This window comes from Hermetia illucens, chromosome 2, assembly GCF_905115235.1.
Source record: "Hermetia illucens chromosome 2, iHerIll2.2.curated.20191125, whole genome shotgun sequence".
NCBI classification, from domain to species: domain Eukaryota; kingdom Metazoa; phylum Arthropoda; class Insecta; order Diptera; family Stratiomyidae; genus Hermetia; species Hermetia illucens.
Window position 1 is genome coordinate 80,543,570 of NC_051850.1, and position 22,707 is coordinate 80,566,276.

At 39.3% G+C, this 22,707-nt stretch overlaps 1 protein-coding gene across 1 annotated transcript in view; it reads left to right on the forward strand.

The window, feature by feature from the left end:
* Positions 1-21,587, forward strand: part of LOC119648989 (LHFPL tetraspan subfamily member 3 protein) — a 124,357-nt gene extending 102,770 nt beyond the window's left edge. The window contains exons 5-7 of the mRNA XM_038050913.1: positions 15,985-16,125; positions 21,061-21,162; positions 21,213-21,587. Coding sequence (XP_037906841.1) covers positions 15,985-16,125; positions 21,061-21,162; positions 21,213-21,418 — 449 coding nt within the window. The 3' untranslated portion in view covers positions 21,419-21,587. The remainder of the gene's footprint in view (positions 1-15,984; positions 16,126-21,060; positions 21,163-21,212) is intronic.
* Positions 21,588-22,707: the final 1,120 nt, after the last annotated feature.

The window sequence follows — 22,707 nt, forward strand, 5'->3', positions numbered from 1 at the left end:
GGCCCGTGCGTTCCTCACGCCGTTTTATCGGTGGCTTAATTCGCAGGACGGCAATCAATGGCCGATGTTGAGGTGCGTCTCATAGGGAACGGCTTTGCAATCAATGACAGTGGTAAAAGGTCGGCGTCTTATGAGAATATTGTCGATTTGCGTTTTACTGTTCCCACTATAAAATGTAGGAAAATGAAACAATCGTTTGATGAACCATGTCTTCATAAGTACAAGGTCATGGGTGTCCGCAAAATCGATTATACCCTCGCCACCCTAATTACGCGCTCCAAACTCCTTTCCCCAATAGTACCTGTTACCGTCTGCCTTTTAATCCACATGACCATTAAGGTCACCGGCAATGATGATATAGTCATCAGCAGGCGCATTAAAATTCTTTTCATCGAGAAGTTGTCAGAGGGCATCTTTCTGGGCATCAAATCGACCTACCTGTGGTGCGTATGCGGTGAAAAATTAACTAGTGCGATCAGCTGATATAATGGTGACCTTCATCAGCCGATCATCAAATTGTCCAACTTTTTAATGGTATCACGGGAACTCTCTGAGATGGCAACGCCAACACCGTATTGAGTGTGTGGGTTACCAAAATAGAGAAGTTTGTAGCCATTTTTACCGCGTTCGCGTTCAATGACGCAGCTTTTGGAACCAGACCATCGGGTTTCTTGCAGAGCGCAGATGTCAATGCACCTTTTCCGAAGGGCTCTTGCGAGTTCCTCGGTTTTTCCAGTTAGGGTACCAATATTTAGCGTGCAGACACGTATTTGTTTTGTTCGTTGTGTGCGGACTAACTTGCTTACGTCCTGACGCCGTCCATGCGTCAAGAACCCTTGCCCATTTCTAGACAGGACCGCCGCGTCGACTGAGGTGGAGGCCCTATCATTTTTCCGAGGCTTGTTACTCAATCCGATCATGTTGTTTCTATGGACATTGGATGCATTTTCTTGGTCGACCTGTCACCAAAAGAGATCAGGTAAGATTTATCATAGTGGAATGAATTCAACTATATTTTACCTCTTTCCCTGGTCTTAGCATTTTATTTTTGTCTTACTGAGGGTAGTACAAACCTTCCTTTATCTGGGCTTGGGATCAGCATACTATGTTAATAGCATGGCGGGGTACTAATGCGACAAATGTACACTCAAATGTCTTTATGGAAGAAGTACACAAAACCTTTCCTACCTGAGGCGTCCAGCTTCCGGTTTCCCGACTTGTTCTAGTTAAAGACTACGGAAAACCCGAATTTCAAACTTGTCAGTGTACACAAGTAGTTCATTACAATTGTTAAATCATGTATGGGGTATGAGAAAGCATATTTAATCCAAATGTAGGAAATAGATCGAAACTCTGGTAAAGCTTCGAGAGACGGGTTTTCGTGAACGTCCTTGCATTTCATTTTTTAATTAACTTCGTTGCTAAATATCACTTGAGAAATCTCTTGCAGAAGTAATTATATTCGCAACCTTGATAACGGCAACTGGCGGAACCATATAACTTGTGTGTGTGCGAATGCGATTGAAAAATTCTCTGTTTTCAAGTTTGGTCAGTATGTATGTGCTATATTTAAGCAGCTAGTAGTTAATGACCTTCGGGAGTAGCAAGTGGAAATAAGTTGGAGCTACTTTCTTGAAACAAAAAAAAATCCAGAGTGCTTGTGCGCTTGAGAAGTTTCCGTTGCTTTCTCCTTTCGCGACTTTTGTCCCCTCAAACTATTCAATCAAATGTTTTTTCCAGTAACATTATTCAATTGGCGCAGCGATATTTTGCATTTTCACTCGTAGGCAAGACTGCAAACTTTCCCATACAACAGCTTCGAAGAAAGTGAAAATAAGTAAATTCCAAACCATTAAGCGAATTGTAACAAACGATTCATCTTGTACGTGCTTCATGTTGTCACAATTACAATAAAGAATTTAGTCACTGCGGTTGTCGAGTGAACATAAATTAATTATAATGCGCTCATCGTGAGAGCGATCAAAATATTAATATATTTAAGGCAGCGTTTCACCTAGAAGGTCGACTCATGTTACTTTCACATAATCTTCTGCTTTTAAACATTAAGTTTTGAATTGAATTTTTACTGATATTGTACCTAACGTGAACTACCAACTTAAGGTATGCTACCAACAAATGGATTTTTATATTCACTACATTGTGAATATCGGAAATTGGGCGCTTTAATAATGAAAAGTTTTGTGGTTGTGTTATGTAATCGCTACGCATTTTTGGGCATGCATATGTGGTATGTGTGGACGTATCGTATACCATACAACATTTTGCTTTGTTATCTCACTTTGGCATAATCTTCTTATATATGGTATACTCTATTGCATAAGGTGCAACAATTTCCCGTGAAAAATACAAGTTTGACTTCTGACGACTGTTTGTGTAAAATGTGTAGAATTACTGTCCTAGACTTTGCACTAAATAGCGTCTTCTTCCTTTTCAAGTGTGGCCGTTTTTAAGGTTTTGTGTGGAATAAAACTTTGCGAAACTGGATTCAATGTCTGTCTATCCGTCTGCCACACCCGATTTACTTGGAAACGGCTGAACCGACTGCCACCAAATTTGGTGAGAATATGTGGTATGTGGGCTCCTTTACATGCAGCGACAGGCGCCATTTTGTGTTAAGTTTGAAGAGGGGTTCTATATACATGTGAAAGAGGGGTGTACATTTTTTTCAGCAGAATATCGTCATGTGGGGTATCAAATAATAATAATAATCGCGCAACAATCGATATTGGATAAGGGCTTTGAAGTGTGTTAGAGCACCTCATTCAAGACCGTAACGGTACACTGCAGGATTACACTACCCTATAGGAGGAAATGTGGTTAGCATTGCGCTCGCCCGAGATTATTACCCTGATTTGACTCAGGTACTCATTCACCGCTGAGTCGACTGGTATCCGACACGACACGATCAAATCACAATACAAATCTCATTGCCACCAGTGAGATGCGAACCGCGACCTTCCGTACGGCAGTCTTGTGCTTTAACCATGCAGACATGGGGTGTCAAATGAAAGGGTTCAAATAGTACTTTTCGAAACTGGACTTATTTTTGATATTGGGTAAAACATAAGGGAGATTGAGATCAAAATGTATTCTCCAAAAGGTGACACAGGTCTTGTTCTCAGAACCCATCCAACCGAAAAATCTGAAAAAAATCACAGTGATGCATCTATATGAAATCTAGACCTCAAAATACAGTCCGTTCTGATATCTGTACAAATAAAGTTAATCATAATATGCTACCATATTTTAGAAATTTACCGGAAAACCCCCCCCTAAGTACATCTCAGAAATACCAAATGTGGCAGCAGCATAGGCGGATTAGGACATAATTCTGAGGAGTTTGAAGGCAATCCACCCATAATTAACAAAGTTATAGAAGGTCAAAGTTTCGTATTTCGGGTAAATTTAATGCACCCTAAGACGTGTGTGACGTCATCATCATATAAAGTGAACTTATATGAATGGCGCTGTCCATGGGGACGTTTTAGTTTTCCTTTTTTGGCTGTTTGTAGTTATTTGCATATCAGTATCAATTACTCGAGGTAGACATGTATATGAATTTGAATGTGTAATAAATCTTGCGGATAGTAACAAATATAATACACATATGTCTGGTTACCAGCGGCTTTTAATTGCGTACGTAAGTGCTTTTGTGCACGGAGTAAGGTGGAAATGTGTGAAGATGCCTTAGTTCAATTTTAAAAGACAATGAACGGCGTCTTGCGGTAATGGAAGATGGAAGATGTATTTGGCTGCTCCCTGTTGTAAAGGTAGTATTCAAAATAATGTTGAAATACATTAAAATCGCTCATATTTCAACCTTTTTATGGTTTTGTGTGAAACAAAACCTTATTAAAATCGATTGTCTGTCCGTCTGTCCGTCTATCTGTTTGTCTGTCACATCGGATTTACTCGGGAACGGCTAAGCCAATTGTCACGAAATTTGGTGAGAATGTGTGGTCTGTGTAACCATTTACACGTAATAGATGGCATAATTTTGAAAGGGGGGTGTACATTTTTTTCACAGATTATGGTCGTGTGGTGTGTATATCAAATGAAAGGGCTCAATTAGTACTTTTCGAAACTGATGATATTTTTGATACCGGGTGCAACATAGGGGAGTTAGGGTTCAGAATGTGGACCCCAAAAAATGTAACAGGTCTCGTTCTCAGAACCTATCCAGCCGAAGAATCTGAAAAAATCACAATGGTGCATTCATTCGAAATCTAGGCCTCAAAATACGTCCCATTCTAATATGACTTTTTGATATTCGGGGTCGTTCGGAAATTATAGTGTTAAACACGTGATAAGTTACATGCCAGATTTATGTCGATCGCCGTAATAAAGCTCGTATTTATCGGTCCGAATGACTTCGCTAAAAGGACAAAAATTGAAGCCAAGGCTGTCCATGTGTTCCTTAAAGAAACCTAAGGTTAAGGTTTTATGGCTAAAAATCGCATTCTACTTTTTAAATGCGTTTTTCTCGAAATCGCATATTGAAACTCTGCTGCCACCATAGCCCGAAATCTATCCAACGAAGTTCTTTGAAATTTTCACGACTTATTCAGAACATATTTCCGCAAACTAGAATAATTGCGATTCATTCAATAGTTTTTTTTATTCATTGGAGAAGCCGTCAAAAAACAAGGCATCAAAAATTTAGTTTTTAATATTTTTTAATAATCCTAGTTTGCGGACTGTAGGTGTGGCTGTACGTTAAAATGCCGCTTACTTTTCTTCTTTAAGATGACCGCAGCGCCCTCTAGCGTGGCAGCAGAAAAACACCTTTTTTGGAGATGGGTTATAAATTGCTCTGTATTTCAGTAATGAACTATGCAATCGGGTAGAAAAATTACTATGAACGCTCAAGATATTAATAAATCTATGATGAAGAATTCGTATTTGTATCTTTATTCAGTTCTTCACAAAAAAATTCTCAAAAAAGCGAAAAAAACGGCCTTCACACGGGATGACCCCCTTAATACCAGCTTTTTTTGAGTAGGTGACACTCCCAGGCCAGAAGTGTTTTTTTAATTCTCTATACTGTTGAGGAGTTCACAGATGATGTTGAATAAGTATTTGTATACATGTGGCCTCCCATGTAAATCAAATATGTATCAAATCTATACATGCGGCCTCAACATGCAAACTCAATTTGTATCAGATTGATACCTACGGGGCTGTACGTATTAAATAAAGGTACCAATAGTATATTACCATATTTTACAAATTTCCGTAGAAAACCCCTTTAAGTTCATCCTAGAAGTACAAAATCTGGTAGTAGTGTAGGCAATAATATAAGACACAATTCTGGAAAGTTACGATCTAACTATTATTAACAAAGTGATAGAAGGTGAAAGTTTCGCGATTCATGTAAATATAAAGTTTGGTTGGAGTTTGGAATTTAAGTAATAATACAATGCATAATTTTGGAAAGTTTGACAAAAATCTAACTATTACTAACAAAGTTATAGAAGGTCAAAATTGTATATTTTACGTGAATTTATCGGTTTCTAAGCCATGTATGATGTCATCATCTAATAAAGGGAATGCATGTGAACGGCAGAATTGGAGTGCATTTCATCGGCTAAAAAATCATAAGTCGCCAGGAGCTGATGGAATTACAACCGAATTGGTTAAATATGGAGGCGACCAGTTACACCAAGTGGTTCACCAACTGGTGCTCAAGGTATGGGACCGCGAATCAATGGCATTATCTGTCTCATACATAAAAAGGGAGATATCACACAGTGCAGCAATTATAGAGGTATCACGTTGCTGAGTACCATCTTTAAGATATTCTCTGCTATCTTGCTAGGGCGGATAGCCCCATACGCCCAGAACATCATTGGCCCATACCAAAGAGGCTTCACTCCAGGCAAATCAGCAACAGATCAGATTTTCTCTGTGCGGGAAGCGATGGAAAAACTGTTGGAATATGGACAACAGTTGCACCTTCTGTTCATCGACTTTAAAGCCGCCTATGATTGCATGGCCAGGGTAAAACTGTACACGGGCAAGAGAGAATTAGGTATCCCGACGAAATTAATAAGACTGACTAGGCTGACCCCGGCCAACGTGCGAGGCCAGATAAAAGCAGCAGGATCACTCTCAAGACCATTCGACATCAATAACGGTCTACGACAAGGGGATGCCCTATCATGCGTCCTCATTAACCTGGCCCTCGAGAAAGTGATCCGTGATGCTGAGGTAAATGCCAGAGGTACGATCCTCTTCAAGTCCACCCAACTACTGGCCTATGCTGACGATATCGACATCATGGGAAGAACCACCCGAGACGTACAAAACTGCCTTCATCCAGATCGAGCAGGCGGCGCGGGATCTTGGGCTGCACATCAATGAAGACAAGACAAAATATATGGTGGCAACGTCAGCACCGAAGACGAATCAACCAACAACATCAAACCGTACTGGTCAAACAGGAAGAATAAAGATAGGAGAATACAACTTTGAGACCGTTGACAATTTCTCCTCTCTAGGGTCGAAAATCACAACCGATAACAACTACGACGATGAAATCCGCGGAAGGTTGTTGTCAGCCAACAGAGCCTATTTCAGCTTACAGAGACTGTTCCGCTCGAAACATCTCACCATAGGGTCAAAGCTCTTACTGTATAAGACTATGATCTTGCCAGTCCTCATATATTCCTCGGAAACTTGGGTTCTTAGCAAGAAAAATTGCGAACTCTTGGCCGCGTTCGAAAGAAGAATCCTCCGAAGAATTTTTGGCCCCCTACATGAGGATGGACGATTCCGTAGCCTACACAATGACGAAATCTATGAGCGATACCATGACCGTCAGGTTGTGGATAAAATCCGACTCAATAGGTTACGGTGGGCGGGTCACTTAATTCGTATGGATGACGATGATCCCACCCGGAAAGTCTATAAGGGCAATATCTATGGTAGAAAAAGAAGACGAGGCAGACCGTGCCTAAGATGGAGCGATGGCGTAAGTCAGGACGCCAGACAGTTTTTAGGGATATCGAATTGGTGGACCTCGGCGCAAAACCGGGATGTCTGGAGTTCCTTATTAAGGCAGGCCTAGACTGGATACCAGTTGTTGCGCCGTTGATGATGATAATGTTATTATTGGGTTCTTCAATTATGATACTACATTTTTAATTGACAGGTTTGATAATCTTTTTTATTTGCTTTTTGGGGCTTAAGTAGGCTCCTCTAAAAAAATCTGGGTAACAGGTGTAAAGCATATTCCCATTTATAGTAAACTGAAATCAAAAATTGAAACGTTTTCTTATTCCATATGCTTGCCTTTACGTCCGAATGGCGATTATGATTTTATTTTACTAAATATTCAAAGTTGTGAAGCAAAATCATCAAAAATCGGATCAATTTTCCATTGAAAATGCAGAATAAAAATTAGAAATTATTAACGAAAATACATATTCGTGGTTCGGACCAGAGCTACGAAGGTGTAGAATATTATGTAAAATATTTCACCGCGATCGGATGCGCTTCCTACCGGTTGAAAAAAAAGGAGTTCTGAAAAAAACGTCTTTAAAGTTCCATTTTGTGTGCACGTCACATGGCTCGTGTTCTTTTATTTGATGTAGCTTGGTAAATATTTTGAATTTTGATCTGAAATTTTTACCGTATATTCCTAACATATTCTGCTTTTAAAATATATATAAAAGAAAAAATCGATTTCTGGAAACCGTCACATAGGAAAACTCCCTTAAAAAATATCTTGAGATCTCAGCCCCATTAAAAGCCTTATCGAATCTGCGACGTGAGGTCTCATCATAAAAATATTTGCTTATCAGCAGGGGTTCAAATAACGTCAACTACCATAGTTGCGTGAGAACCTTGCGGAACCACTTTATTAGCCTGTTCGTTTATAACGGGGTCGTTTCGTCTAAACGATCAAGTGCCTGGTGGTAATTTGACATCAACTGGTTTGATATGGTGTTACCGACAAATGTGAAATGTGTGAATAAACGCGTGTCTACACACTCGTTCAACTTCCTAACTCTTAACAGCGCAGTGTCCAAACGTCAAAATACTCTTCCTCCTAATTTAAATTAATAATAGTATTTATACATAAAAAGGGAGATATCATCTGATACAGCAATTATAGAGGTATCATGTTACTGAGTATCACCTATAGGATATCCGCTGTCTTGCTAGGTGGGATACTCCATACGCCCAAACCATCATTGGCCCATAACAAAGAAGCTTCATTCCAGGCAAATGAGCCCCAGATCAAATTTTCCCTTGCGACAAGCGATGGCAAAACTGTTGGAATATGGACATTAGTTGCACCATTTTTCAATAATGGTCTAAGACAAGGGGATGCCCTATCATGCGTCCTCTTTAACCTGACCCTTGAAAAAGTGATCCGTGATGCTGAGGTAAATGCGAGGGGCACGATTCTCTTTAAATCCACCCAACTACTGGTCTATGCGAATGATATCGACATCATGCGAAGAACGACCAGAGACGTACAAACTGCCTTCATCCAGATCGAGCAGGTGGCGCGAGATCTTGGGCTGCACATCAATGAAGGCAAGACAAAACGTCAGTACCAAAAACCAACCATCCAACAACATTAAACCGCACTGGTTGAACGGAAAAATTAAGATAGGAGTGTAGTCTCCGTTGATAATTTCTCCTATCTAGGGTCGAAAATCGCAACTGATAACAGCTACGACGATGATATTCGCGCACGGTTGTTGGCTGCCAACAGAGCCTATTTCAGCTTACAAAAACTGTTCCGTTCGAAACGTCTCATCATAGGGTCAAAGCTCTTACTGTACAAGACAATGATCTTGCCAGTCCTTATGTATTCCTCGGAGAATTGGGTTCTTAACAAGAAGAATTGCGAACTCTTCGCCACGTTCGAGAGAAGAATCCTCCGAAGAATTTTTGGCACCCTATATGATTGATGATGGACGATTCCGTAGTCTACATAACGAAGAAATCTATGAGCGATACCATGACCGTCAGGTTGTGGATAAAATTCGGCTCATTAGGTTTCGGTGGGCGGGTCGCTTAATCCGTATGGATGAGAATGATCCAGCCAGAAAAATTTATAAGGGCAATATCTAGGGTAGAAAAAGAAGACGAAGCAGACCCTGCGTGACATGGAGCGATGGCGTAGGTCAGAACGCCAGACAGTTTTTAGGGATATCGAATTGGTGCTCCGTTTTGTGGCAAACGAACCGCACCCAGATTGCCAGCTTGGCTGCACGTCTGTGGCCAGCTTCAGAGAAAGGGCTCCCACGATAGGCTGATCTTACACGATCAGTATTTCATATGTCTGGCGTCTGTCAGAATGACAAAATTATAGCAAAATGATTGTCATGAGTATTTTAATGGCAATGACTAATGGAATCAGTCCAATATTTAGATTTACAAGTAAAGTCTGTCAGTGTTGTTCGACTAATGATAGACTGAATGAAATGCAGTTGCCATTGTGTTGTTAGTTGAAACATGGTTGCTTCGAATATTTAAATCCCTGCGACAAAAACTTGTTTGCTTGTTTTTTTCCGTCTTGGTTATACTAATACATCAGTCCATCAGTTTCTCATCAGTCCATTTTTGATGGATTAACTTAAGACAGACTGATGAAATACTGATCGTGTAAGACTAGCCGCCATACTTAAGAGTCAAGAGGAACTCTTGAATATTTGACTATTTGGGCTGGTTTGATTTCCATTGTCGTTAGAGTACGCAGGAAATATTTTCAAAATCGTCCACTCGTCTTTCCCGTTATAGGCTGTGTCGTCTTTTTGTTATTAAAAGTAGGTAGATAGATATTTAGTAGTTTTTGACGCTGATCAATACCTCAATACTTCCGCTCATTTTCTAATATTCTCCTTATTCAGAAAGTGCTTTTTATTACTTTTCAATATTAAGTGAGGAGAATTAATATTCGGCAATGTCACTTTTTCTTAAAAGTTGATGGGGCTGCCGAAATGCGTATGAAAACAAGCTTCATATTTATTCTCCATGTTTTTTTTCAGATCGCACATAAAGTTATCATTCAGGCTTATTTGGTATTTAGCTGTCGTAATGATTTTTTTACTTCATCTTTTCCCTTCAAATTAAATACGGCCATATAAAGTTGACGGTCTATCATCTCTTCTGCCACCATAAATCTTTTGCTTTCGAAAGAAAGAAGAGGATCATCACCGGCTCCAGAGTCTTTGTATGGGCTCAAATAGGGGAAATAACAAAATTAGATTACTTATGCAATTTGGATTTTCATCTCGAGCTAGGTCTTCTTCCCTTTGGATTTGCACGTTTCTTCTATTTGCCTCCTTGGGATAACAATTGATTGATCAATTCCAAATCCATTTCATGCCGTTTTGGTGCACTGACTGTGAATTAACTACAGTTGAAGAGTCCTCCGATATCCATCAATGCCTTCAAGGGCAATTCTCAATTGCTTGATGGAGTATTGCATACATCATTTTTCTCTTTGATATAAAAAGTGTCTGTAGTGAAACGGCCGTTGGAAATAATATTTACAAATTTACAAACTTAAAGTTAGACAGAACTCAGGACTAAAAAAATCACAATAATGTGCCTATATGATATTTGGGTGGATCAGAATTTATTCTGCGCTCATGTTCATATTCGTGTTCCTCTCGCGTTCATTCTTTCGGATGACTTCTTCCTGCCTAAGCTTCTTTCCGATGGCTGCAATCACTTATTCGAATTCAGTCCATATCCCCTTTGCTTACTCTATAAGTTCCATTATATTTTCTGGTGTAACGTGATCTCCTACATACACCTTCGAAATAAGGAGTCGACGGCTCGGTCTTGCGCCACCTGTATTTGGTAGCATTCTCGCAATCTAGCGCTCCGATGTTATATGCTTTGGTTGCTGCAATCTCCACATGCAATCTGAAATTTAACCTCTGGTCAATCATTGCACCTAAGTCCTTAAGGGCAGGCTTGGATAGAATTGCTTTCGTTCCCACTTTGATCTTCATGGAAGTGCAATTTCTCCGCTTGGTAATAAGTACTACTTCCATCGTATGCTCTGCGAGCTGTAGACCAGCATCCTCTAACCAGGATTTAATCTCATAGATTGCTTCATTTGCATAAAACTCGACTTCTTCGAGAAAGCGTGCAACAACCGTCACACCAACATCGTCCGCGAAACCAATGGATGCCACAGTAGTAGAAAGGGTAAGGGTCAGTACTTCGTTATACATAATAATCTACAAGAGTGGCCGTAGAAGAGACCCTTGTGGAACTCCGCATTTCGTTTGGTATGATTTCATTCCTTCATCTGATTCGCAGCACAGAATCCTATCGATTAGAAAGTCGGCAACGATATGCACCTGGTACTTCGCCACACCTAAGTTGATTAGGGACTGAAGTATCTTGCTCCATCTAGTGGAATTGAAGGCATTCTTCACATCAAGCGTAATCACTGCACAACATTTGCCCTCGTAAAGTGCGGTTTTAGCTCTGTTATCTACTAGGACAAGTGCATCCGTTGTAGACCTCCCCTTTTGAAAACCGAACTGATTTTCGGAGAGACCGCCATCCTTTTTGGCAATTCGATTTAATCGGTTATAGATTACTCGTTCGAATAGTTTGCCAGTATTATTTAGAAGGCATATCGGCCCGTAGGATGAAGCTTCACCCAATTCTATTGTGTAGGAAATGGTCCTTCTTTAAGGCATGTGGTGAACGCCTCGGCAAACATATTTGGAGCTATTTTGACTGCTGCCTTGAGAGCTTTATTGGGGATGCTATCCCAGCCAGATGATTTATTTCCAACAATTTTATCCGCAGCTTCGAGGACCTCCTTTTCACTTACCATGGGAGTTTTGGTGGGTCTCTCTGTCTGTCGGTATGTCTGTTTGTCACACGCACTTTTCCCAGAAACGGCTACACCGATTCACACCAAATTTGGTGATAAGGTGGGAACTGGGAACTGTGAACGCCCAGATATGCAGTGAGTTGTATCCTTCTACGTTGAGATTTAGGGGGGTCCCCATCGATGTAAAAGGGGGTGTAAAAGCTTTTTTCACCGAATATAGTCATGTGGGGTACTACATGAAAGGTCTCGATTAGCACTTTTCGAAGCCGGTCTTAGCTTTGAGATTTGTTAGAAAGGTGGGGAATGGGAGGGGTGGAAAGTGATGATTTCTTTAACGGAACCATTCTCAGAAACTACCCAACCGAAAAATCTGAAAAAAATGAAGCTGCCTCTATATGGTCCCCAGTGGGTAGTCAGACATGCTAAATGCATATACATAACGGGCTACGTACCAATGGGATAGTTCTATACTCAAATATACTCACAGAAGAAGCAAACAAAACCTTTCATACCTGAAGCGCCAAGCTTCGGGTTTCCCGACTTGTTCTTTTTAAATTGGCTGGAAACCCCCTAGTGCTTTCATCCTAAGCGGAGCAATTTAGCATAAAGAATAGTATGGCACATAATACACAATTTTCCAGTACCAGTGCATAATACTGAGAAGTTTCGTCAAAGTGCTGTCATTAGAACAAAGTTGTAGCAGTTCTCAAAGATATCGATTTCACGCAAGTCATAGAAATGTGATGCTGATGTAATAATTAACGGTAATAGCCGGCATACATGTAGTGTTCTCGATTCATATATGAATTACCTACTTTTATCCATTCTTTTTTGAGGTTTAGTATAAAACAAAACGTATCTTTCAAAGCTTTTCCAATCAATCTGTTTTGACGTATGATGCAAAAGAAGGAATTCAGGGGCTGCAAAGGCTACTCAACCTAACAATCTGGAAAGAATCACGAGGCTGCCCCTCTACGGTGCGCAGGCCTTAAAACACTCTCTGTACCGATACCTTTTTAAGTAAAGCTAATAATAATACATAGAATCGCACTGTTTGAACGAGAAGAATAAAGATAGGAGACTACAACTTTGAGCCAGTTGATAAGTTCTTCTGTATTCTCCGGAGACCTGGGTTCTTAGTAAGATAAATTGCGAACTTTTAGCCGCGTCCGTGAGAAGAATATCTCTCCCCGCCTACATGAGGATGGACGATTCCGTAGCTTTTACATACGACGAAAACTTTGAGGGATACCACTAATAATCTAATCTGTATGCAAAGTCTATGAGGCAATATCGATGGTAGAGAAAGAAGACGTTGCAGACCCTGGGTTATATGGAACAATGGCCAAGCCGTTCATGACGAATAATAGTATATTACTATATTTTTTAGAAATTACCTAGAATTCCCCTTAAGTTCACCCTAGAATCATACAATTTTGCAATAATATAGGCTATAATATCAAGCGTACTATTATAAGTTTGGAAATCGGAATAATAGGTTAAAATGGACAGATGAGAACTGAGAAACCCCACGCATACAGCGTGCGACATAAATTTAGGCGGTGTTTAAAGGGGATTTAACATTTTTTCACCGCATACAGTCGTGTAGGTTATCAAATGAAAGGTCTCGGTTAGTACTGATACTAGTTTTGGCGTGAATTGCAAAGTGCGGCAGTAAAGAGTCAAAACTTTCGGAAACTACCCAACCCAAAAATCCGAAAAAAAATCAGGAGGGTGCGCTTAGATGAAAGACCTCAAAATATGTGTCCCATTCCGATAATTTTCCGCATCCTAAGCCATACAAATAAGATGCTAACGATGCTAATTTCATTCAAGAAAAATCTACTTCTCCCCAGCCCTTTTTAAGGTTCAGAAGGCTGCCACTATATGGTGCCTGGGCTCTGAAATACCTTCTATGCCGATATCTGTTCAAATAAAGGTAATAATAGTATATTACCATAATTTTTGGTAATTGGCTGCAAAACCCCCTTAAGTTTGCCTCAGCACCACGAAATTAGGCAGTAATGTAGACTATAATATATGGCTTAATCCTACCAAGTATAGTGGAAATCGTACTATTACTAACAAAGTTATAATATGTCAAAGTTGTTGCTTCTTCGAAAACCCAAGACTATAAATGTCAAACTCTGACCCGATAGTGGATACACTCACATATATATGCATATATTTACGTGCTACGTACTAAGAAATACACAAAACCTTTCGTACCTGAAGCGTCCAGCTTCCGGTTTCCCGACTTGTTTGTATCTGTTGCAGATTAAGTTCTTCGCGTTTGCTAATAATATTAAACTCCGAGTGTGAAGTGTATGAGGTTGACTATTATCAAATGATTTATATAAATCGCTTTCTAACAAATAGGGGACGATGGAATTTTTAACTATGTGCACACGGAACAATCATGCCCTCAGCGCTCCTCACATAGGGAAAACAAAACATTGTATACCTGAAGCGTCAATCTTCCAATTACGGTAATCTAAGCCTTTGAATGTCAATATCACCCTAAAGTGAATATTCCAACATACTAAATGCACAAATGTTACCAGCTAAGTGCAAATGGGACAAACGTGTACTGAAACAACACAATTTATAAGTTTATAAGTTTTTTATTTTCGATAGTGTCTTACTTTCTAATACATGATTAATTACATTCTAGCTTAACTAACTTAACTTTATTTCAATGGGTGGCTATTACTATTGTTTGGCCTACCCGACCTTCTGTGTAATTCTTACGTTAATTGTATTGATTTAATACATGAATCTTTACATTTATTTTCAATTGATCTGAATTATTTCAAGACTGCGCTTGCACTAAAAGCGCCAGAAGGCATTACTTACTTACTTAAACTAATTAAGCCTAAACTTAATCTAACTTACTCTAACAATAAATACTTGACCTACTATATACAATAGCACATTACATTTCTTGTGCTTAGCCTCAATGTACCCCTACCAGGCAGGGAGAACCATATAGGGAAAGTATGGCGGGTTTAAGAGCTTTGCTCACTATTTGGCAGGGCCTTAGGAAGTTGGCCAATGGGAAGGTGCTACCCTGTTGGTAGAGTTGCCGGGTTAGTGGATTTGGATGATTCTCCGTTCTTTCGAAGAACCATTCCACCAAGTTGAGAACGAATTCTCGAAGAGGTTGTACCTTGGCGCGCCGATATACTTCGGCGGTTTTTCCAACCTTCTTGGTTTTCCAATTATAGGAAAGACCAGTGCAGTACCTTAATATCCGGCGTTCGAATGCCTCACATTTGGACATGGTTCGGGTAGAGCAAGTGATCCACGTGGGCGCTCCATAGCAGATAATGGGTCTGATCAGGGTTTTTTAGAGAGTCAGTTTGGCCTTGGTGCTGAGTCCTACCTTCTTTCGAAGAAGAAAGTAGATCCTACTGAGTGCATCGCGTGCCTTACCGATAGCGAGCTCAAGATGTGGCTTGAACTTAAGGAGTTCGTGAAGTTTAACTCCTAAGTACTTAATGGTCTGGGAATTGCCCACTATAGTGTTTCCGATCTTCATTTTCAAGCGTTTAGCTTTTCTATGGATTCCTCTAGAACCTAGGTATCTAGCTTTCCTCCGGAAGGTGCAGAATTGCGTTTTGGCCTCATTAATCTTAATGCCCCATGCCAGGTAATATTTGCCGAGGTCTTTCAAGTATCTCTCGACCGCTTTGGCTGCCCTGTTGGGTACTGAAATAACACAAGTTACATAAAACCTTTTATACTTGAACCGCTGAACTTGTAGTTTTCGATTTGTTTGTATTTGTGTTAAGTAAATTGCTATACACTCGCAAAATAATGTTCAACTCTCACTCACTTGAGTGTGGCAAAAAATGGTTATAACTTAACAGTAGTGAAAACGTTACCCTTGTTAATATATGACTTAATCAGTACCGATTTCGTCCTCCATTCGATTCGTTGAGGGGAATTTAACATTTTGAACTAGTAGCTTTGCCAAAATCAAACTAAATCTAAGGCAAATTGATTTTTAATTTGTTCTCATCGTCACTTTATCAGCTTACAATAATGTTGGAATTAAAATTAGAGTTTAGGCTGCAAGTCAATTATTAGTCTCATAGAAAGCTTTCATTTTATTAATTGTATTATTGGAATTTCAGCGATTTGTATGATAATCGGTTGCGTAGCCTTCCCTTTTGGGTGGAATTCCGATGAATCTCGCAAAATTTGTGGACCTGAGTCGAATCGGTTTGAACTAGGTCTATGTGGCGTGCGATGGGCTTATCCCCTGGCAATAATAGGTAAGTATTTTACTATTTATATTACACATATAACTGAATTTTTAAAGCCTAATGTAAATATCAATTCAATATCAGTCTGCCTGTCCGTCTGCCTATCTCTCTCTACATCCAATTTACCAAAAAACCGCTGAATTTATTACTACGAAATTTGATTAGAATGGCCCATACATATAGGGGGTCAGATGGGAGCATATTACCTCGATTTTTGCAGCCTTTTTAATCGTTTGTATCTCACAACTATGGTATGAATGATTCATTCAGATGCATATACGTATATACGTTGGCAGTACGTAGCGATTTGGCAATTATGAGTATGGAGAAAAATGGTAATAAAAAATAGGTAGAATTGAACAAATTTATATTGATTATGCAATTTTGGGAGCACACACAATTTTAACCGCTATTGCTATTTACTGTGTATATTATGGAGGTGATATTGTGGTTGAGGCGGTTGAGCGTCAGCTCCTAGTACGAATGCCCCAGCTTTGAATTCTGTTTTCGACTATGGAGGTTGGTGTTTATTAATTAAAAAGAGGGAAAAATAACAACAAGAAGATCCTCTATGCTCCACAAGAGAGTGAATAGGAGACATTTGCAGAGTTTTCTATAGCAAGATGGTTTTAGAATTTGGTCGATCAAGTTGTGGCGGATTCAGTAGATGCGTGGCCGTAACGATCAGTCTTGCCTTTTTAGTACCGAAAGATTAGTACCTATTGAAGTTTATCAGCACCTCATTTCTTTTTCTCATTTCTCGGTACGTTTTACATTAAATAGGTATTTGCAGTACTTTTCAACAGAAACCGAAACAAACCTAATATTGGGCAATATCACCTTTTGCTAGATGGCAAAGTGATCGAAAATTTGAACTAGTACCGTTTTGCTTGTCGTCAGTTCGTGAGAAAGGTCAAAATTTCCGTAAAATCGAAGTAGCTATTTCGATGAATGCGGTCCGTCACATTATAAAAGATATGAAATAGTCCATTAAGGTAGACAAAAAATGGAACGACCTACTGCAGAAGCTGGTAATTAGGAAACGATGCGGTGCCATTCGGAATTAATTAAAATCGGTTAAAAAACGCCACGACATTGGAAGATGTGGGCGGGACAGATTTGCCTCTAGAGCATACAAAAAATTTACATGACTCGTTGCGCGAAATATTATACCTGGAAATGGTAGGATTGTTGTCGGCGAAGCAACAGCCGGACAGTCAGAAGACCTACTGAAAGACTAACGCGAGCAGCCAAACCTGTCAATTTTGGGTCAAAAACAAACTGACTCTTGCGCGGCTGAATTTTTTCGTAGATATCCAGCAAAGATCCACAAACACAGGACAATATTGTCAGAAGGCTAGGTGGAAGATAAAAGGCCATCAAAAGACTTAAAGTTGCAAAAATACGAAAAATTTGCATACTAAAAAATACTTTGACAGTTCGCATTTATATCCTTGACATATACAAGGTGTTTCAAAATTACTGGACAAACTGTTTGGCAGGCAGTTCCTCATGCAATTTTAAGCAAAAAATATTCAGTAATCTTCTCTAGCCTAGAAAAGTGAATTGTAAAGATAAAGTAAACACTGAATTTCACGAAACAACGGACTCTTTAATGAATTAACATTAAAAGACGCTGTATTCCAAATGTTTTCATTTGATTTTTTCTTAAGAAAAATGTTCCAAGTAATCGTCCTCCATTATTAACCAATAGGAGAATATTTTACTGAAAATACGTGTTGCTTTTAATAACATTCTTGTTGATATCTTTGCAGAAAGAATTCCTTATAAGGGCCTTAGGATGTTCTTATATACCATTCCTTTCAAATGGCCTCACAGAAAGTGGTCCAGTCGATTTAAATCGGACAGTTTGGCAGGACATACCGGGCCAAAACGATCTTCCCACCATTCATGATATTTTTGGTTAAGAAAGAATGTAATGCCACTGAAGATAAGTTCTTGCTCCTGTTATGTGGCGCATTTTGTGATAAATAGAGCAGGACATCCCGCCAAAAAAATATAACAAAATATAAGACCTTATAAGTTAGTCGCAAATAATTCCTGCCCAAGCTTTTAATTTCAGTCCAAGCTTTTAATTCCATCGGTTTTGATAATATGGTTCACGATTCAATTCAACAGTGACTATTGGGGTAATTAAAAGTCCTTTCTTGGATAAAAATACCTTCGTCGGCAAATAAAATATATTTAGGGAAGTAAGGATTTTCCCAGTCGCAAAAATTACTTTCCATTTTGACTTCAAATGGTTTGAATAAATGCTCTCATGCTTTATTGCTGAGATTGCTTCCGAGTTATGCTTGTTTAAGGTTAAGATGATTTTAGTAAATTACGTGAATACGGATTTATTAGTAATTTTTTTTACTCATTTTTGAGGTTTTGTGTAAAACAAAACAGACAGGACTCATTTTCGGAAACTACCCACCCCAAAAAATCCGAAAAAAATCAGGGTGGTGCGCTTAGATGAAATCTAGGCCTCAAAATATGTCCCATTCCGATATCTGCTCAAATAAACTTACTAAAATTATGTTAACTTTTAGAAATTTACTGAAACCCCTGAAAAGTGAAAATAAAAAAGCATTATAATAAAAGTATAAAGACACCATAAGAAAAAAATAGTGATGATGACGTTAAACTTAACAATAAAAAAAATGAAAATTTGAAAGAAAGTATTAATGCCACAGATTAAGAATAAGAAGAATGAAAAATACAAATCAAATAAAACCCGTTTCTTTCCTTATAAGATTTCAAGGTCCGGTTCCCGAATAAATAAGGCCGATTTTCGCCGCTTGGCAACAATTAAAACAATTGGTGTATATTCCACAATTGTATCGATTTTTACATTCGTCCTAGTATCCATAAATTCTATTGATACAGGCCCATTCACGATTTACAAGTGGTATAAAGAATTTTTCCGGGTATTTTATTCTATGCACAAGCAATAAGAAGATGTTTAACAGTAATTGTTATCTCGATCAAAGTAATTATACAAGAATAAATAGTTCTTAGTTCGCCATATTCAGTAAATATGTGTATTGTCCGTGTAATATAGCACTTATAGAGGCACTCAGCATCTCACAATTTTCTCAAATTGCGCAGTAGCTAAAGAAATTTATTTTACCGTGATGGTAACATCTCGATGCACCATTATTCTTCTCTGAACGATGCGAATGAAATAATACTAGGTGTGAAACTAAGTTCCCGCTATTTATCAATAGATGACTCCAGCGGTAAGTGCTGGTTTATCTTGACATATTTAAAACACTATGAACCAAGCTGAGGCATATGGTAAACAAATCGCTTTGACACGTTAGTGATTTTATTGTGGCGTCATATACTTTTAGTTGTGTGAAAATGTCTGATTTTGTCCCAAAAAATCGTCATTTGCGGGAAGTCGTACTTTTCTTCCTTCATTAAAAAAAAATGGCGGCTGGAGTGCATCGACTATTAAAAAAAGGTGCGGAAGTGGAAACGTGCCGTGATTGGTTCTGTCATTTTAAAGACGGTGATTTCGATGTTGACGTGAAGGAAAGTAACAAACGATGAGGATCCATGCCAAGTGCAGGAACGGCTTGCTTCGGCATTAGAAGTTACCCGCCAAGCCATTACCAAGCGATTGCAAGCATTGAGAATGATTGAAAACCAAGGAAATTGGATCCCTTATGATTTAAAGCTAAGGAATGGTGCCTGTCAACAACTTCTCCAGCGCAAAAAAAGGAAGGATTTTCTTCATCGCGTTATGCCGGGTGATGAAAAATGGATTCATTACAGTAACCCAAAGAAAAGGAAGTCATGGGGATTGCCGGATCATACTTCATCAGATTGTCATGCGAGCTCATAATCGACCTAAAACAACAACGAGTTGACGATTGTTAGTAGCGTTTGAAGCTCTTTCTCCGTAAGAAACTAGAATTTATACGTCGATATACGACAATGGACGAAACATGGTTCCATTATTTCGCACCAGAATCAAAACGATCGTCATCTGAGGGGACTGCACGTGGTGAACCTACTCGAAAGCGTGGAAAGCCGCAACAGCCGCATGGTATAATAATCATGGACTTGAGACTCAACAGCGAAATACATAGCGTTATTTGAAGAATGCAATCGCTGAACAAATTTTAATTATTTATATATTAGTATCAATTACTTGTGTACGCTAATGGGGTTTGCAGATTGTGTTCAATTCAGATCAACATATGGGTATGAATATGAAAGTTATTATAAGCGGTATCCAATTCACATATATGTTTGGTCACGAAGTAGTAAGATGTATGATGAATTTTGATGCTGTATTCATCAGTGTTCGATAATACTCAATGTTTGTTTATGTCTTTAATATGTACATATATCTGGCATTTTTCAATTTTTAGTTATGCCTGAATGCAAACCCGTCTGCAGAAATCCCTCAGATAAGTAAACAAAAAAGTCCCTAGCGCTCAGCTTTTGGTATTCAGACTTGTTTTATTAGTCGTAAGTTACCCCTTGAGCAGAACGATTTTGTGCTACGACCCTTTTCTTTGGATGAGACCATAAAAGGGGATGGTTCGTCTGCTGCGGGTAGCTTTATTATGCAGTTCTTCGTGGGTAGGCAACTGGGGCTCGAATCTTCCTGCTCCTTTGGAGAACCTCTGCTCATCTTCTAGTATTGATTGTGATTGGCTAAAATCAAATTATCAGTTTTCCCATTATATCTGCCCTAAATGAGTAGAAAACGGAATAGATATCGCGACTAGAGCCCTTTCATTAAGTGTGGCTGGCTCCGTTTCGTTGAGCTCATCTTATTTGTTTTTAGGAAATTATGCTTTGGGAAATCATATTCCACGTTGCCGCGTTCACTTGCGCTGATGCCCGTAAGGATTTAATGATGGCGGAGGCATGTAAGGCTTGCATGAATTCCTTTCTAATCGAAATTTCTTGTTTTTGTAGGTTGCATTGATGGTTTGATTCTCGCTACGCTCGCATTCATATTAGCGACACGACACGTGCGGCTCCAACCGGAACCCATGTACCAAAGCTCCATGTACAAAGGTAATATTAAATCAGCTCAGTTGTCCTCGTAATGATTGTCTCCATTCTAGGTGAAGTGAACAACGCTTACATTACGGACGCCGTGAGTCTGGCCGGGTCGCGAAAGTCGCTGAATTTGCAACCGGTTTTACTGGTGTCGCCACCGCATCACATAGCGGCGGGCGACGACACCATTTCGCAGTTCTCTAGCCGAACTCCGAACCCGCATTACAATCGGCCCGACTACCACAATTCGATGCATCAGTTCCAGCTGTGAGTGTAATCTGATAGATGGCGCGAATGGTTCGATTATGTGATAAGTGTTTTAGTTGAAATTTAAACCTTATATGTACACTGATGCTGATTTTCAATTCTATTATTGTTAGATTTTTATTTTGTAAATTATTTAGGAAATATTTAGAAAATATATCGCATATTTAATTCCATTGCAGTGGTTTCTCTGTTAGGGTTCCGCGATTCGATATTGCTAGCATCTATTGTGAGAAAGGGGAAACCCCTAAAGTTTGAACGGTTGGCATCCGGCCTTTATCATCCATGGTTTACCCATCGGAAGTATTCCGTTAGCTAAAGTGCAAAAAGTAATAGTATCCGTGCTATTCCACAATTGGTATATGCAACGTTTTTCCTTCTCGTTCTATTAGCATCCTTTATCTTCCTTTTATATTCCTACTACCCATGTTTCTTATTACACCGAAAACATTAGCGTATTTTAAGTATTAATTTATATATGCTCATTTTAATATTGTTTTGAAACTTTAATCACAAAACCTTCTCGCCTTTAAGTTTCCCGAAACCCTAAATCTATTAAATGTTTCCGAGCTGTTACGATCTTGTGGGTGTGTTGGGTGGGCTGACTTGTCCTATCATTAGCACTAAGTGCCAAACATGTTCCCGTGATCAGTCCATGCTTGTATTCAAGTTTCTGGTGAATTACCTTAGGTACAGCATTATGCCTGTCTGTGCATTATACTGACGCCATTACAGTGCAGCTAGAAATGAGATGGTTCAACGCCGAACCACACATTCTGAATCGGTCATTTGCCCCGCTCTTTCGCCCAGGTGGCAATCACGCCGTCTCGAATGGCGCATATAAATCTCTGTCTCAGAAAGGAGCCCCCAAGTATATAGCCATCTGTTGGATAAATAGCTACCAGAGACAATTAACGTTTTTACCGTGCATTGCCTTTGACTTCCATTCATCGATCCGCTTTTGCCCTGATTTTAGTCCCCTCAGATCATTGAAAAATCGATCCTTCAAGTTAAGTGAAGTCAGCCGCATGCAAGGGACTCGCCTGCTCCTTCCTGTAGAAATAACTGCGAAGAAAGTCGATTTGGTGGTAATGCTGTGCCGCAACATCAACTATGACATTCAGTTTGTTTTTTTTTTTGGAATAGGTGGGTCTTTACCCACCATCTATCGCTACAGCTACAGTTTTGTGAAAAGACCTTGTGGTCAAGCCCAGTATCTTGGTTGGCTTTTCTGAGGAACTGGCTCGTCCTCAAAAGTCCAAGTCCTAAGGCAGGTTGTTCTTTATGATAGTTATT